The sequence below is a fragment of the Psittacula echo genome (genome assembly GCF_963264785.1).
Source record: "Psittacula echo genome assembly, chromosome: 1".
NCBI classification, from domain to species: Eukaryota; Metazoa; Chordata; class Aves; order Psittaciformes; family Psittacidae; genus Psittacula; species Psittacula echo.
Window position 1 is genome coordinate 25,396,190 of NC_137735.1, and position 16,588 is coordinate 25,412,777.

General features: G+C 40.3%; 1 protein-coding gene across 2 annotated transcripts; it reads right to left on the reverse strand.

Moving 5' to 3' along the window:
* Positions 1–1,662: 1,662 nt before the first annotated feature.
* Positions 1,663–16,380, reverse strand: UGDH (UDP-glucose 6-dehydrogenase). 2 transcript variants are annotated; one of them, XR_013958226.1, is made up of 13 exons: positions 16,236–16,380; positions 15,329–15,497; positions 12,805–12,906; positions 11,242–11,442; positions 10,964–11,161; positions 10,316–10,463; positions 9,036–9,130; positions 7,123–7,253; positions 6,255–6,388; positions 5,010–5,101; positions 4,811–4,921; positions 1,960–2,122; positions 1,663–1,845 (listed from the first exon to the last, which is right to left on the reverse strand). XR_013958226.1 is itself a non-coding variant. In XM_080632067.1 (12 exons), exons 2-12 carry the CDS (start codon positions 15,488–15,490, stop codon positions 2,012–2,014), a joined length of 1,485 nt encoding a protein of 494 aa, XP_080488193.1. In that variant the 5' UTR covers positions 15,491–15,497; positions 16,236–16,380; the 3' UTR covers positions 1,663–2,011. The 2 variants fall into 2 exon arrangements, 1 of the variants encoding a protein (XP_080488193.1); XM_080632067.1 differs by having other exon boundaries at positions 1,663–2,122.
* Between the last annotated feature and the right edge of the window lie 208 nt (positions 16,381–16,588).

Here is a 16,588-nt window from a genome sequence, read left to right on the forward strand (position 1 = left end):
TCAGAGGCACCACTATTGCAGCTGTGTGCATTTCTGAAACACATCCCCATTTCCTGGAGCCTATACTCACCCTCTCTCTTAAGACGAGCCCTGAAGCAGTGCTGTGCTACCCTGAACACAATTCAGAAGAGATCCTTTGAGCACAACCTGTCAGTACCCCAAGGACAGGTGACCAGCCTCCCCTCTCAGGTGCTGCAGGGACAGAGGTAGTAAGGAGGATGTCCCCCTGCAAGGACAGAGTGATCTACCAGTTGGATTGCAATGCTTACAAATACTACAACTGTATCACAGGTTGTCCCTGCTCTGCGAGTGTTGTATGAAAGCAGCTTATGAATCAGGAAGAGATGCATGATGAAAGATGACAGTTTGATTTTAAGCCCCCGCAATTCCCACTCACTGTGAGTGGCTTCTGATGTGCTCCTCACAGAAGGATGGGACAAAAAGCCTGAGGCATATTTGCCCAAAGTGCTGAGTGATCACTGCATAGTTAGTCCCTATGTGGAAGACCATTAACATGCAGAAACTGAAAGCACCTGGTTCAAAGATACAGCTATTTCAGTCAAGTAACACTGTTTTGTATAACAATTTCAGTAGATAATACAAGCTCCTTAAATCTTCAAATATCTGTCCTAAAGCTTAAATTGTAACTACATTTCTGTGGGTAAATAGTTTAATAGCACTCACTACCAAGAGGACATTGATCTTGTGCTCTGTTTAACCATTGACACAGCATAACTGAAGGGAAACCTGTTGAATAAATTGAGAAGGTATTACATGACTAGCTAAAGGATAATACTCCAACATCTCAACACTATGATTATTCAGCTAAGACATCTATGCTTTCTAGTCTGAAACCTGTTCATGGTCATCCTCCTCCATCCTCCCCTCCATTTCACAACCCCATGCAACAAGCCAAACACAAACTCCATCATCTCAAGGATTTTAATCACACTGGCCAATTGAGAATAATAAAAACAAGTAGAAGTAAAGTAATAAGAAAAAAAAAAAAAATCAAGATAACATAGAAAGTATTCATTCCTGCTAATTAAATGAGGTAGCAAGCTGACTAATTTATGGGGCTGAATTTTTATTTTTCATAATTTAACAGCAGGGAATAATTTTTGCAGATTCATTAAGAAAGCTGCTTTCAGATGAAGTATGTAAGCAGAAAGGAACGAAAAAGAGCCATCAGGTAGCTTCAAAGCCAGTATTTGCTTTCTGCTTGGACTGACACCAAATTAGGTAATTCTGCTTAAACTGAATGTTCGAACAAGCAGAATGCTCCTCTGCTGAAGAGGGGTTGTATTGGAAAGACTTGCCCCAGGAATCTGATTACATCAATAATTTATGTAGCTGCACATGGAATGTAGGCAAGACAACTAGAGAATCAAAAGTGAAGATCTGCCAGTGGATCAGCTTACAGCTGTCAGTCCACTGCCATTAGTTACATGATAGATACCTGTGGAACTACACGGCCTCTCAACAGATGCGGTTTAGACTGCATCAGTGCCAACTGATCCCAAACTGCATAGGGGTATTATTGTTGCACTCAGCTCTATTTCAGAGCTCAACCCAAATCCTGTCAAATCCATTTAGCACTTATCTTTTTACTTCAATGCCAGCTAAGAGCAAGCATTCAACTGGGTGAAGAATTACCTGATCACTCTCCATAATGAGACTGAAAAAGATACTGTTTCTTTTGTTTTCATATAATTTGAAACATTCAAAGTGCAGTTTAGGAACACTTCTGGAAGCAGAAATCTGCAGTTTGAAGGTAACTTTTCCATTTAAAAGATGATTCATTATTAAAAACAGATCTGTACCATCTTCAGTAACAAAAAAACCCTATAAAAATAGAGATTTGAAATTAGACTGAATTCACATGTACCAGGTACCATTTCTAGCGTAAAATTGGTTTCATTTATGAAAATATCTTTCCTTAGAAAAGCATAGGCTTACAGTTATTGTCACTTAAGAAGGTCCACAGAATTCCTTCAGCACCTATCAAACATTATACTCTCGGCTTTTTGACCGGTGGGTCCTGCAGGCTGAATTTAGGAATTTCACATGAAGATGCAAAAGGAATTCTTTTGGCTGACACCTTCTTCCCAATTGTTTCAATCTGAAAGAGAAAACACATTTCATAAGTGGCAAGCTAAGCTGAGCATGTTGGCCTATGAGGAAAACTATAAATCACATTCAGGACCATGACACTAGAATAATACAAACCACAAAGTGCAGTGTGCCCAGGGACAGTTTTTCTGGGATTGAAGTTGCAAAAAGGTTTTTGTTAAATACAGCCTTTCACAGGTGCCTGCTTTGCCTATTTAAAGCTGCATCTTACTAATTTGAAAATTCATGTGCCTCATCTTCCATAGGACTATCAGAACAGAAATCATAAAATGCTTCTGAGTGTTCACAGAATGGGGGTTCAGCCTCCTTTGTCTAAAAACTTATATCCAGTAAATTAAGATAGAAGATTCCCCCCGACTCCCCCTTATAATGTAGTGGGTTGTGTTTGAAATAATGCAACTCTAAAAGGCTAAAGGCAGCCAACTCTGTACAAGAGAAAGCATGTAACAAAGCCAACACACACAAGCCAGGCACTGCAATATTCAAAGAGCGAGACAGGTTCTCCTAATTTCTAGGTCAGACTAATGTAAATCACCATGGACAGAGCTTGTGGAGGATAAAACACCAAGTAACAAAACAGTTCAGACACCCAGCAAGCAAGGAGAGCTGTGGCTTTCCTCTTAAGTAGCACAGGTCAGATGCAAAACACCAAAAGACACAAATACTTCAGCTATTTTAAGTTTCACTGAATTTTGATGAATATATTTTAGAGAGACATCTGAGTTAACTCTAGAAAAAGAGTTGTTCCAACAGTCATGTGAGGTGTAAGTACTATATTTGCCCATAACAGCTTTAATTGGCTGGTTAAATCAGTTTACACAAGCCTGTTCATGAACAGTGTAAATAAGTGAGTAGTTTAAGCAGGAGAAAAAACGTCAAGAAAGAATCCTGTAGCCATTACGCAAGTCATCACAATACTCAGGAGTACATAGAATACAACAACACATATCTGATCTAGCTTGTAGATTTTGTTCTGATTGTGTCTTGGTGAGATGCTTCTATCAGGTTATTCATAGATTTGGTGATTTTAGTATTAGTCAAATTCTGTCTATGCTAGAAGTGCTTCAAGCCCTTCAATCAAGGCTTACTCTGTATTCCCTACTTGAAACCTGAGCAGATTTTCCCAAATCAGAAATTACTTCACCTGTAATTACAGAGCTTCACATTCATATTCCCTAAACTGAGCTTCACTGTGGAAACAGGTTATAATTGAAATGGTAGAGTTTAAAAAAACTTTAAACACACCTAGGTTGAGTAAAAGAAACCCCACAGCAGAACAGCTCAAATCCATAAATTTGGAGTGTATGTAATGGAATTGCTATTGGCATCAGGCTGTCTATACAATAGTTTTTAAACAAGGGCAGTTAAAAAGACTTGGGACCTAGAAAATCAGATTTTAGGGCTGCCCTTTTAAGACAAAATCCTTATTATTTCATACAGAAAATATAGGTCAATTGTTGAACGTCTTCGTAATGACATTCTGGATGAAAAATCCAGATAGTAAACCTGGATGACAAACTGGAATCTGGAAAGCAAATTGGTTAAAAATTCAACTAGAATTTCAAAGAAAAGTTACCCAAGAGCTATGAAACAGACCCTCTGATTTGGGAAGTCTTTAAAGACACAGACCCACAGAAGTTCCTCAGAAAAACATCACATAGGTTATAATTTGATATATAATTTGCTATTAGCTTAGCAAAATGCTTAGTTAAGAAGCTTTGGGCCCTCTCTTGGGTGTAAACACAGACCATTGCTTTGATCTTCTGGCTGAAATTAATCAGTCCTCTCAAGCTTCCTATGTAATTCTGAAGATAAGTCAGTGAAATGCTGAAGCATCTTCACATACAAGACTTTCAACTCCAGTGGCAGCCAGCCTTACGCAGAACTCAGGGAAAGTCCAAAGCTTGTTTTAATAATCTGTCCAAGTGGAGGATCTCACTGGCTGGTAAACATGTTACCTGCACTACACCTTGTCTGGGTTAAAGCTGTAGGTAAACCTGCTTTATGTCTTTTGTGAAGAACACAAAGGTGCTTACAGCTTCCATTTACTTCTGAAGGAAGCATGTTCTGCTATCCTGTTACTGTCAGTTTTAGATGTTGCCTTTTTCATCTGGTGATATTCAAATAAATTCCCAGGTACAAGGTGTGGCACAGGTTGTAACACACAGCAAATGCTAAGCTCAGCCCTTCTGATGGGTGGTAGCAGCAAAGACTGCAGGACTTGAGGAAACAGTGAAGGGGTTAGTTTTGGAGGCAATTATTCTGCTTGTTATCTAGAATGAATTTAAGAATGAGATTTAGCAGGTTTTTACATCTATCTCAATCTGCATGATTTCCACAGTCCAAAGGGCAGACATTCAGATGTTGGTTCAACTCAATCTTAATGGTCTTTTCCAGCCTAAAAATCCACAGATTCTATGATTCTAAGGCATGCTTATGCTACAGAATAAGCATCGTAGTCTGATGCAGCTCAGATTTTAACACAGCAATCTATGAAAATAGTAAGGTAATGGAGGAAGACAGTGCTAGTGAGGAGACTTAAGTACAGATACATAGGTTTAGATCTAAATCCTCACCTGAAGAGGTTTTTTCAATTACTACTCAGTTACTGCAGAAGGAGAGAAAAGAAGGAAGAAAGCAGACAGAAAAATGCAAGCAGCGTCACCCAGCTGATTACCTGGAAGCCAATGACTTGTAGCTCATTGTGAAGATCATCTAGAAGTCTCCTACCATCAAAGATAAATGCAGGCTTCAGCATCTTCTTATGAATACGTTCATAATCCAACTCCTGTAAAACGCAATTAAAGCAGGTAGAATACAGCAGTAGCATAACACTCCCTCTTTTTTCCTTAGTTTAAATTGAAGATAAAATTTACCTTAAACATGTCCCATTCAGTGCAAATTACAAGGGCATGAGCTCCATCACAGGCTTCATAAGGGTCTTTACTGATAGTGACCAACCGAGACACTGTAACAGAAGGAAAAATAAAAGTTCTATTCTGCACACATACTTAGCATCAATCTGCTGCACTACTGGCAAATGAGACTTCTTCCCTGCCCTACACAAAACCCAAGTTTCAAGTAACTTACCTAGAGATGTTTAATATCAAGATATTTATCACTTTGATTTCACTTACTTGAGTGAAAGCAGCTTGTACCCAGCATCTGAACAGTCAGAGCACTTAAGTGGTTGAAGTTAAGCATTCAAATTTGATTTAAACTGTCAAGAGCATCTCTAGAATTAGAAGTTACTAGGACTGTTCACATACCAACTCTCACAAAGCACATCACAGTACATCACAGTTTGTATTTAACTCCATTCATACTACAAAAGATATACACGGCTCACTAGCAGCTGCCTTCATCCTGACTGCCTCAGCAGCTCCCTAGAGACAACCCTCCCCCTCTAATTCAAAGGCATGTCAAAAAACGTAACACCCTTCACTCCATCACAGCTCATTTTCCACCATCGTCTTCACATCTGATCCATCCTTCTCCCCCATTCATCATCTCCGTTCTCCCCCTCTCCAATATGAAAATGGAACAAAAATCTCAAACACCCCCTACTTCTCTCCAAGAAATTTCTAGTCATAGATGCTTACTTTAAAATCTTGAATTTAAGGAAACAAATTTGGAAGCAATACAGGGGAAGAATGCTCTACAGTGAATTCCAGAATTATTTCTTTATTTATACTTTATACATGCAAGCAAGAACTATGGCAAGTGACTGCTACTGCTGAACCCAGGACAGCAGTAGCAGGTAGGACTCAGGACACAAAGGAGCTGACAGAACAACATTATTCTCTTATGGACATTCTCTCTATTCCTTTTAATTAGGCAAAGAAAATTCTTTGCATGTATTCAAGTGGCTAGCAAAAGAAAAAAACCACAATAGTACATAATTAGTATTTAGCTATAGAAGCTACGGCAAAAGGAGAAAGAGTTACAGTAATCCTCTGACCTATAACAATCTTTAATAAGTGTAACCAACAGCACACCATCATCATGGTGAAAATCTGAAGATAAATTTATAGTATTTAAACCGACTTTAAACCGACTTGTGTTTTGAGAGTAGGGTGGAAAGGAAAAGAAGAAAATAAGCTTTACATGAGCATTCTTACCTTGGTTATCTTCTGAGACACCCAGATGTGAGAGATCCAAGATTATTTGTTCCTTAGGTACTTTAGGATCATAGATATGGAGCTTTGCTCCTTCATCCATTAAATACTTGCTAATATAGATACTGGATGACTCCCTAGGGAAGTAAATCAATAAATTAAAGAACCAGGTGGCATGTTCTAAGCAATTAAAGTCTTCAAGTGTCATGATACGTTATGCAATGCCAGAGATTTTATACCAGTTTTATATCAAAAATCTTAGTGGTAACCCATGCCAGCAGTAAACTTGATGTCTTGAGGGACATCAAGGAGAGTAATACGAAAAACAAGTTTACATCTGTCTTGCTGAGTTGTGCCAGAGAGATACTAAGCCTCAGGACACCTTTTGATCATAATTAACAAGGCCTCAAGCTTATAAGCATTCCCTACAAACTGCAGTTGGACACTTGTATCAAGTTTGAGCTTTGCAGGAAAACAGAAGTAACCACCTTTGGGAAACAAAGCTGAAACTTTGGTGTCATATAGTAATTTAGAACCACTTGCAAAAAACATTTGCATTCTTTTCTGTGGAGAATGGAACGGCTCTGTCAGAAAAAAAAATAAAAGTTTATCTTCGATTACACAGGTTAATAAGGACTAGAGTTATCTGCTTTAGATTCTGAGCCATTCAAGTATGCTGTAGAGGTCAAGAATCGACTGTCTAACCCAGCTGAGAAAGACTAATACTTGTTACAAATCAACTCAGTCACAACAGTTTAAGGGTCCCATATCTGATCTGGTTTTATTAATGCAATTCAGCTGGGGGGGTTAACTGTGTAGTAGGTGAGAAGTGGAGGGAGTCCACATTAATGAACAGAACTTGCTTTCTTACCTTGTGTCCCCAGTATCCTTTTTGAATGCAAACCCTAAAATAGCTATCTTCTTATCAGCAACAGTATTGAACAAGCTGTCAATAATGCGTGAAGCAAATCTTCTTCTTTGATAGTCATTCATGTCTATGACCTGAAATTACATCAAACATGGTAGTATAGAAGGAAGCAATTTCAAACTATAAACAGATTCTATTAACAATCAAGCCAAACTACCTACACAAGTTTAATACAGGCTTAAAAGAGAAAGCCAAGTATTTACTCAGTGTTATAAGTAATCCAAAGATAAATCTATAGTTAATTTATCAAAATCTATTTTAATCAGTGACTATATATGCTAATGCATGATAGCACATGTGCAAAGGCTAGGATTTTTTCAGATTGCTTGGTTTTTAAATTTATACCTTACTGTATTCTAGGCAGAATCATGGAAAGCAATTTCAGAGTTAGAGTACTTGGTGTCACATGGATATCCCATTGCCAAATACATGCTTCCTTATGTGTCACACACAGCGACTGTGAAAATGTTTTTTAGCCTTTTTAATCCACACAAGGTCCATGCAGTACCATTAGCCTCTTTCCTGATGGGATTGCAAGCCTCTCCCCCATGGACTAGATGTCTTAATGAGGTATGTTTTTAAGATGTCAATCTACACCCACTTTAGAGGCAGACAGCATAAAACAACATGTCTTTCTTGTTCCAAGCAATTCATGTAAGAATTAACTGTTGCAAGCAAGTAACTAGACTGCTGACCAGCCCCTGGCTGGAGGTCAAACTGTCTAAACAGGATGCCCAGTGCCTTTCTACATCACAGATAATGCAAGAAGCTGACAAGTCACAGATAGCTCTCCGATGGCAGAGTTCTACAGGCTGTTAAGGGAAATTATGAGTGAGATCAAACCAAGCTTCAGACAATTGGAAGGGAGTATTAAGGACCTTCTGGGGAATAGAACTTTGCAAAGCCAACAGAGCTTAAGTAACCCTTTCAACAGTACCACATGGCCATGATGACCCAGGTAATGGTATAAGGAATACTGGATTTAAGCATGGATATGGCACAACTGAACAAAGATGAAGTTGTAATTGATATTGACAGGTTATTTGACACCAGACTGTGATGGAGAAAAGGTAGGTGGGGAAAGGCTGACCAAAAGGAATATTTAAAAAAAAAAAAAAAAAAAAAAAAAGAAAGCTGCTAATAACATAGGCAAATCATGTGCTTGGTATTTCGGGGGCATCTGCTAGGCAGCCTTAATCACCATAGCCTAAATCAGGACAATAAACCAAAGCTGTTCTTTTGACCATGCCACACATGTCAAAGCTGCCTCCTCAGTCAGGACTGGGGAGAGGGGTGAGGTCCTTTCACCAGTTAGAAGGGAAATGCTTGATAGTACAGGCTGGTCATCCTGGAATTGCTGCATTGGTGTTAGGCCTGAGACCATCCCCATCTTCCCAACCATTCTTAACATTAATCAGGGAGCAGCAGCAACCATGTCCATTTATAAAATACTGCCAAGTTTAAAAGTGCTGCCAAGTCGTTTCAGAAAAGGCATTGTAAAAGTAGACCCTGAGGAAAAGAGAAGCTTTGAATTCAAAGTAGATGGAAATAACCAAGCACAAGAGGAATAAGGGGCCCCGGACATAGTTGTGGTTCACATTTTCTACTGCTACTTCTAGACAATTTCCCAATCCATTTCATCCACACAATTTAATTCACCAAAAAAAAAAACCTAAGCACAAACAAGTATCAAATGCCAGTGTTAGGCTGAAGGCCCTAAAATGTAGAGATGATCAATATCTATTCTTTAAAGCTGAAACACAGATTATATGTGAACAGTGCTCAAAAGCTCAATGCCTGATACCTGAAAGCTTAAGAAATACAACTCCCTCAAAAAATTGGTGAAGAACTTCTACCTGTTGCCAGTAGCGGGCTACTTCAGGTAAGTTCAGTGCCTCACAGAGGTACACTAAATTCAAAACATCCTTCTGAAAACAGCTACCTCCAAACCCTGAAAGAGAAAATGGTTATTTGACAGTGACTAAGGTACTAATGTAAACTAGCCACTGGAATCAAGTAATTTTTTCTGCAGTCATAGTCAGCATTATGTTTTTTCCCCAAGTATTTTGCTTCTAGCAAATGAAAACTTATGAATCTCTCAAAATCCAGCTCCCAGACTTACTTACATAGTCAGCTACAGAAGCCTTAAAATCTGCTTCAGGTCCCACTGAGGTCAACGGAAGTTTTAACCCAGTCTCATGGAAATACATGGTAGCCCCTAGGTTTTTTGTTATTACAAGGGGGTAGACAAGCTTCTAAGTTTTTGCTCTCCCTCCACCTAGAGATTTCTCCGAACAAGTATGTTAATCAGAGTTCTTTCCTTCCTAGTCACCAAACGGATAGCTAATCACTGCCAAGAACCAAAGATCACCATAGCCAAGTGAGAACTGAGACAATTAACAGTGGGATCTTTGACCCCTAACTTTGCTCAGCAGAGTCCCAGAAGCAACATGTTGTAAAAGAAATTATAATAACCCAATAGCAATTTTGGTAATGTTTTTGCTGTCTGCTTTTCAGTCTTGCATAGGCTCTAGGAGAGGTTATATTTAATAGGATTAAAGTCATACACTCTTCTTAACATGAAGACTGTAGCCATATAGATATGCTTTAGTCTTATTCTATAAGTTTGGAAGTTTGATGTATCACAACTGTTCACAACTTTATCACATCTTACCCTCTAGTATATCTGAACAACTGAATTCATTCTACAAATTAGAAGTTGCCATCACACACTCTGACCTAGAGGCATCCCCTTCCTCAGGGCACTGGCGTCAACTCCTGAACAAGACTGCAGCAGTTACAATCAGGAAGACATTTTGGAGAGCACTATCATCAGTGATGCTTCAGAAAAATAAAGTTGTGGCTTTTCTTTCCAGTGTCTCAGGCAGGATAAACCATCCACTGAACTCTCAGCTTTCAGATTGCCAGCTTCTAGAGCAACCCCAGTCCTAGACATATTACCAGAAAAACAAACTGATTTATGCTAGTACTCTGCAGCAAAAGTTTCATACTCTCATGCTGTAGAAGATTTTAGAGTATCAGATCACTTACTTCAAAACACTTCTAGTAGGCTTATTGCACTGTTACACAGAAGTCCAGAAGGAAAAAAAACCCAACCCCCAGATTTTTCATTTACCAACACTGGCTTTGAGAAACTTATTTCCAATTCTTTGGTCTGTTCCAATAGCTCTTGCTACTTCTTCAACATCTGCTCCTGTTGCTTCACACAGAGCACTGATTGAGTTAATGCTGCTGATTCTTTGGGCAAGGAAAGCATTAGCTGCCTGTAGATAAAACACATAACAAGGAGAACTTACATTTTTCCAGAAATCAAGATGCCCACAGACCTAAGTGAGTTACTACTGGAAGGATTACTTTAACTCTGTAACTCTGCTGAGATACAAAAATGGTAACACAAACACTTTGATACATAAATGCCAGTTAATGGCACCCAAGCAAAATAATATAGTTTTTAACTTGCAGAGTTCGAACTGTTTCATGACGGTAACCTGTTTCTGGAGCACTGTTTTTAAGAGTTTACTCTTTGTAATAAAACAGCAATAAAAGTGAGAAAGGGATTTCAGGGAAAGTTTATATCATCTGTTGGCTCAGCTGAAATAACTGGAAAAGATGAATACCCTTTGACATACATACTGGGTCCACCCAACTATGTTTGTCTTTCCTAGCTGCATCACTCAGCATCAGTGAACTTCTAAGTCTCACTGAGTCTTCTTTGTCTCGCTTACACCCATTGCTCATTGCAGACAGCAGTGGTAACACTAACCAGTTTAGAAAGTTCTGATGACCACGTATTGGTTGTGAGGATTTTTTCTTTGGGCACCCAGTGCTCATAAACAGCACAAAGAGCACGGACAGCTTTCTGTCCCTCTGGAGAATCATCTCCACCAATAAGCACTCTATCTGGGTTCTTCAGGTCCTTGATGGCTGTTCCTTCTGCAAGGAACTCTGGGTTAGACAGCACCTAGAGCACAGAAAGAACAACAGATAACAGCCAAAAGCAACAACCAGCCTTTAAACATACAACTCAAAGATTACACTTACCTGCAAATCTAAGTTAGGCTTAGTATTAGCATCAAATATTCTACGAATGCTCTCCGCAGCACGTACTGGAACTGTGCTTTTCTCAGTGACAATTTTATAGCCATTTGAATTTTGTACAATTCGTCTAGCACAAGCTTCAATGTATTTCAGATCAGCTGCTCGGCCTTTTCCCATCCCATAGGTCTTTGTTGGAGTGTTAACCTAGTTACAAATACATGGAGGGGGAAGAAATTTTACACAAGAGCTGCAATTGTTAAAATGAGACAGGCATTTTCCTTCCCAGAGTGCAGCTTGCTTCTAGCCCAGAATCTTTCTCCAGATGAAAAGTTATTGGCTTTCTCAATCACCCATTTTGTCATGTAAAGCAAGCTCACTGGCCTCTATTCAAACAGAGTTTAAACAAGAGCAATCCATAGAAGCTCCATAGGCTTCAGTGAAACTTACTCTAGAAACACCTGTAATTTTTTCATGACTAGTGCCAGCCACCTTTTGTTTCCTGTCCCACATTAGGAGTATGACAATCTTGCAGATAGTGAAGTAGTTATAGTTTTCACTGCTAAGTGGGTTTAAACTAAGTGTAAAGCTGCTGAAAATTGCTATACTGAAGTAAACAGAAAAGGTAACATGAGGGAAAACACATCACTTAAAGACAGAGGGTCCTTTTTATTACAAGCTGAAAGAAGTGGCAACAACATGCAAAATACAACAGCATGTTTTAAGCCAAGGACAGGTGGCAATATATGGGCTGTATTTGTGGCAATCCTCCAGAAAAGTAGCATTCATTTTAGACTTAATGAATGGAGAAAATTACTATCAGAAAGAGCTCTGTACTGAGGTGCCCTATAACAAAGAGGAGCTCTCAAGAAAAGATGACTGAAGTAACAAAAAAAATGAACTGTGGTCTACCAAGATGAATAGCAAGCAGTCCTTTTGCATTCTGCATTAGAAACAGCTGTCTAGATTACAAAACATCACCCTATTTATGTTTGACTGGATTCTCTAAGTGCAACAGCTTAGAAATATTAAAGCTAGAAAATACTAAAGCCATACCCTTTAAAAAAAAAAAAAAAAGAGAAGTTTTTTGTGTTTTTTTTTTTTTTTTTTTAAAGCTTCTAGAAATAAGTTATCTTTCTAACCAAATAATCAGGATGACTTTGCATCCCTATCTAGGGACCATATCATTACTAAAGTCCCATAGATTTCAGTAGTACACTGCAACGACAGATACGTACTATATTCTACTCTAAGACCTCAGGCATTTAGCCAAGCTAGTTATCAACATTTTCATTTTGATTTAGAGCCTGTTTCTTTGTCAAATGTTCTACTGGCTATAAGAAACACAAAAAGAAAATAAGCTTACTTAACACTTTTCCCACAGTACCCAAAAAGACAAAGAGAAAACTGACACAATACATATCTAGCTGAATCTATATGACAAAACAAAGGCCTCTCCCTAATGTAAGGGAAACAATGATTTGATAAGAGAAAAACAAACAAACCAACCAATCACCCAACAAAAAAAGACAAACACCACACACAACCACCTTCTCCCCCTCAACTTACAGAAATAAATACAAGATCAGCTTCTCTAATGGCATCATCAATACTGGTGGAAAAGAAGAGGTTTCTTCCTCGACAGGATTCTACCACTTCTTTTAACCCTGGCTGGGGAAAAAAAAAAAAAAAAAAAAAAAAAAAAAGAAGGCAGTCAAGATTAATGCAGTTAGAACAACAGTAAACCACATGCCCAAACTGACATTTCAGATACAGAAGGACTTTTTACTTCCCCTCAGTATGGCACATTTTCATCCTGCCAGATGTGAAGTAAAGTTTCTGTATATTTGCATAGTGAAATAAATAAAACCCTTTCTTATTCAAAATACTCAAAACACTGTCTTGAAAAGCTTTCAATCACACCGAATTTTTACTTGCACAACCGGATTTTAGACTCCGGTTATTCTCATGCACAATTCCATTAGCATGAGCAGCAATTAAAGAAATACCTGTAGAGTAATGCTTAAACTCAAGAAGTCTTACAATATTCCTTAGGCTGCAAAGAAAATTGGTGGTTCCAACTCTTCTCTCAGCTACACATTCCATGATCTCCCTAACATCAGATCTAAAACTGATTTAATGCAAAAACCCACAAAGAGGTCTGCCACCAAATTAGCAAGCTCAGATTCAGTGAAAGAAAGGCAATGGAGACACACAGGAAATAAAGACCACTCCTTCTGGCAGCCACGCATCTTTGAACCAAATTAAACTTATCACGGCACCACACCTGCAGTGTGGAGGAATCACAGGTATGATTTGATAAGATTCTTTGCAGTGACACATACTGTACTATAACAACTCCCCTTCTCTTAACGCCTCCACTCAGACAAGAAGAGCAGGAGTCCATGCGTACATGATCAATCCTCTGTGTTAGAATGGTCTACAACATTATTTAACTAAGATATAGTTGTCATAGATAAAAGAAGCCTTTAGTTTCATTTGAAAAATGAAGTCATACACTGTAACATGACAATCAAATCTCCACCTTGAGAGTAGCTTATCATGACATGAGAGATCTGAGTGAGTGCCAGAAAGGCAAAGGTTCACTGGAGGGAAAAAGAGGAAAACAAAGCAGAAGCTTTCTTGTGCAAGTAATTGTTGCTGTCTCACTTTATATCAAATGCCTACTTAAAAGGAAAATAAAGGTCACCACAGGCAGAATAACACGTAACATTTGATGGGTTGTAATAACTATTGCCTTACTGGGATGTAAATAGAAAGGCAGCCCATTAGACAATTTCTAACAGTGGAAAGAAAAAAACAACATACAAAAAAAAAAAAAACACCCACCCAAAAAAACAACAAAAACCTCACTGTGCAATGACTCAATTTTATAACTGCCTGAACTAATTCTTGGCAGTTTTTGTACATTCTTTGTAAGCAAAGGACACTATTCCAGGAAGCAGATGTTGTGAGGTGGGTTTTTCTTGTTGGCCTTTTTTTTTTTTTTTTTTTTTTAAAACATGCTAAGACTAGCTCTACTTTAACTCATTCAATCTAAGTATTTATAGAAAACAATGTACTTGCTTTCATGATCTTTATTCATGTCTCACCTGCTAATCTGAGCATTATACACATTTTCTTTTGAATATGTATGACAAAGGAGGTCTATTCATCTTCACTTAAAGAGTCACAGTATAGGTTTTGTTTGAAGAGGGAAAAACTGCATTAGAATTACAGCACAGACAGGAATCAAAAGACTTCTTATAGGAAAAGAGTAACTGAGTACAAGGCAACATGCCTTGTCTTTTGGAGCCAAGTGAAGGTAAGTTTTCCCTCCTGTTAAAGAAAAGAGCTCAAATGTATAAAATGAAATCTTTCATGCATCTCATGAAAGATTGAAGGAAAGAAAAGAAAGAGACCTATTCTTTAAGTGTGAAAAGAAAATGAGTGAAAAAACAAGTTCTGAAGAAGGAAAATCTATTTTAAATGCTTTATATATCCTCACATTTAAGTAATTCTGTAACAAAGGAGTGACACTGTGATATATTTAAAGTAATCTTTACCTGGCCTAGTCTTCCAGGATCAGATGGGAGGTTTTATGGCACAAGTGAATCAGGAACATGACTGTTCCCATCTTATAATAGGGTTAAGATGGGCAGCACCATTGGCTTTTGGCAGTATTCAGAATAGGAATAAAGCTCACCACTCAGCATTATACATTCATATAGTGCTACAACACAGCAAATAACATCTGTAACTAAGTGAGAGAACTAGGCTATGAGTAAACTGGGTTCTGAAAGAAAGTCAGTGTGATTTAGCACAATTCAGTGTATACGCATTTTTCCTTAGTAGGCTCTTCATATATAATCCTTAAATACCTGCCTGCACCAGACATATTAAGATATTTTCAAAATCTGATTTAATGAGCAGTAGTGACAAGCAAATGTTCCAGAATAATCTTTTTGAACGACATCACTGTGCTATACTTATAAAGCTTCAGAGGTAGGCCATGTGGAAATGCCATGTGATAGGAGGAGGGAAGCAAATGCAACACTGGCTGGAAGAAGAGAGAACAGCGAGAGAAGTTTACCTCATAGATGGGGAGCGTATCCGAATTCCAAGCATTGATTCTGGCCTCATTGACATCCACAACAGTAACTTTGATATTGGGGCACATCTGTGCAATCACACTACAGGTTGGACCACCAACATAGCCAGCACCAATGCAGCAAATCTTCTTAATGTCAAACATGATTGCTCTATTAAGAGGAGGGGGAAAAAAGAGAACCAAGATTTGAAAATATTGGCCAAAAAATCAAGGAAGTAATACATAATTAACGATTGGCGATTCTATTGTGCTGGCACAGGCAGAAACACTTCCTCGCTGCTGATCTCGACATGAGCTGCACTTACTCTCTCCCACCCGGGAAGGCTTCGGAGCCTGCCCCGCTCTAGGGGCGCTGACACACACAAACCGTTGAGGAAGCGTTTTCTGCGGTCGCTGTGAAGCCTGCCAGCATAAATACCGCCCCTCGAGCCGGGGAGCTGCCGATGCCGCGATAGTCCCAGGCACAAGCCCAGACAGCAGCGCGCAGCGTGAGAGACCGGCGTAGCCCCGTTGTGGGCAGAGCCGCGCCAAGCCGGGACCCCCGGACTAGGCCTAACTCCCGGTCCGTCCCCGGAGCCCCTCAGCTGGGAGAGGCACTGCCAGCGCGGAGACCGCAGCTCCGGCCTCCTCCTTCGTGGAAGAAACGGGCAGCAGCTGACCCCACTTCCCTCCCAGGCGGCTCGGGCCGCGGCCGACTCCCGCCGGCTCTATCTCGGGAACCCAGCGAAAGGTTCTTGCCGGCCGCGGCACAGCCCCCTGCCCGTAACCCGGCCCCGCGCTGACGGGGAGGCGGCCGCTGGCGGGAAAGGCCGCCACCGCCCCGGGAACCCCCCGTGAAGGCAGTGCGGAGACCCGCGGGCGCCACCGAAGCTGCAGTCCAGGGACTTACTGTAGGCGGGCGCGGTTCTGCCTCACCACCGCGGATCGAGCTGGAGACTGCGGTGAGGATGCTCGGCGAGCTCAGGTCAACGTCCCGCTACGAGTGGAGCAGTGGCGGCGGCAGCTATTTAAAGGGCCGCCGCGGGGCCGAGGCAGCTGTTTCATCCCGGGGACGCCGAGCGAAACCGGTCCCGCCTCCCTCTTTCCCCGGGGGCGGAGAAGGTTGGCACGGAGCTCGCCCGTCTCCCCGCCTCCCCGCCCCGCCCCATCGCAATACTGGCGAATGGGCGCGGGCCACCTCAGGCGCCGCCGGCGGCCGCGCAGGCCCGGCCCTGCCCCGCCACCTCACGGGCTGCTGAGGGG

Excerpts from the sequence above, each read along its gene's own strand:
- UGDH (XM_080632067.1), bottom strand. The coding sequence starts at position 15,490 with ATGTTTGACATTAAGAAGATTTGCTGCATTGGTGCTGGCTATGTTGGT. Across the intron at positions 6,389-7,122 it reads AAGGATACTGGGGACACAAG|GGAGTCATCCAGTATCTATA; the intron begins GTAAGAAAGCAA and ends TTACTTCCCTAG. Across the intron at positions 2,123-4,810 it reads TACAAGTCATTGGCTTCCAG|ATTGAAACAATTGGGAAGAA; the intron begins GTAATCAGCTGG and ends TTTCTCTTTCAG.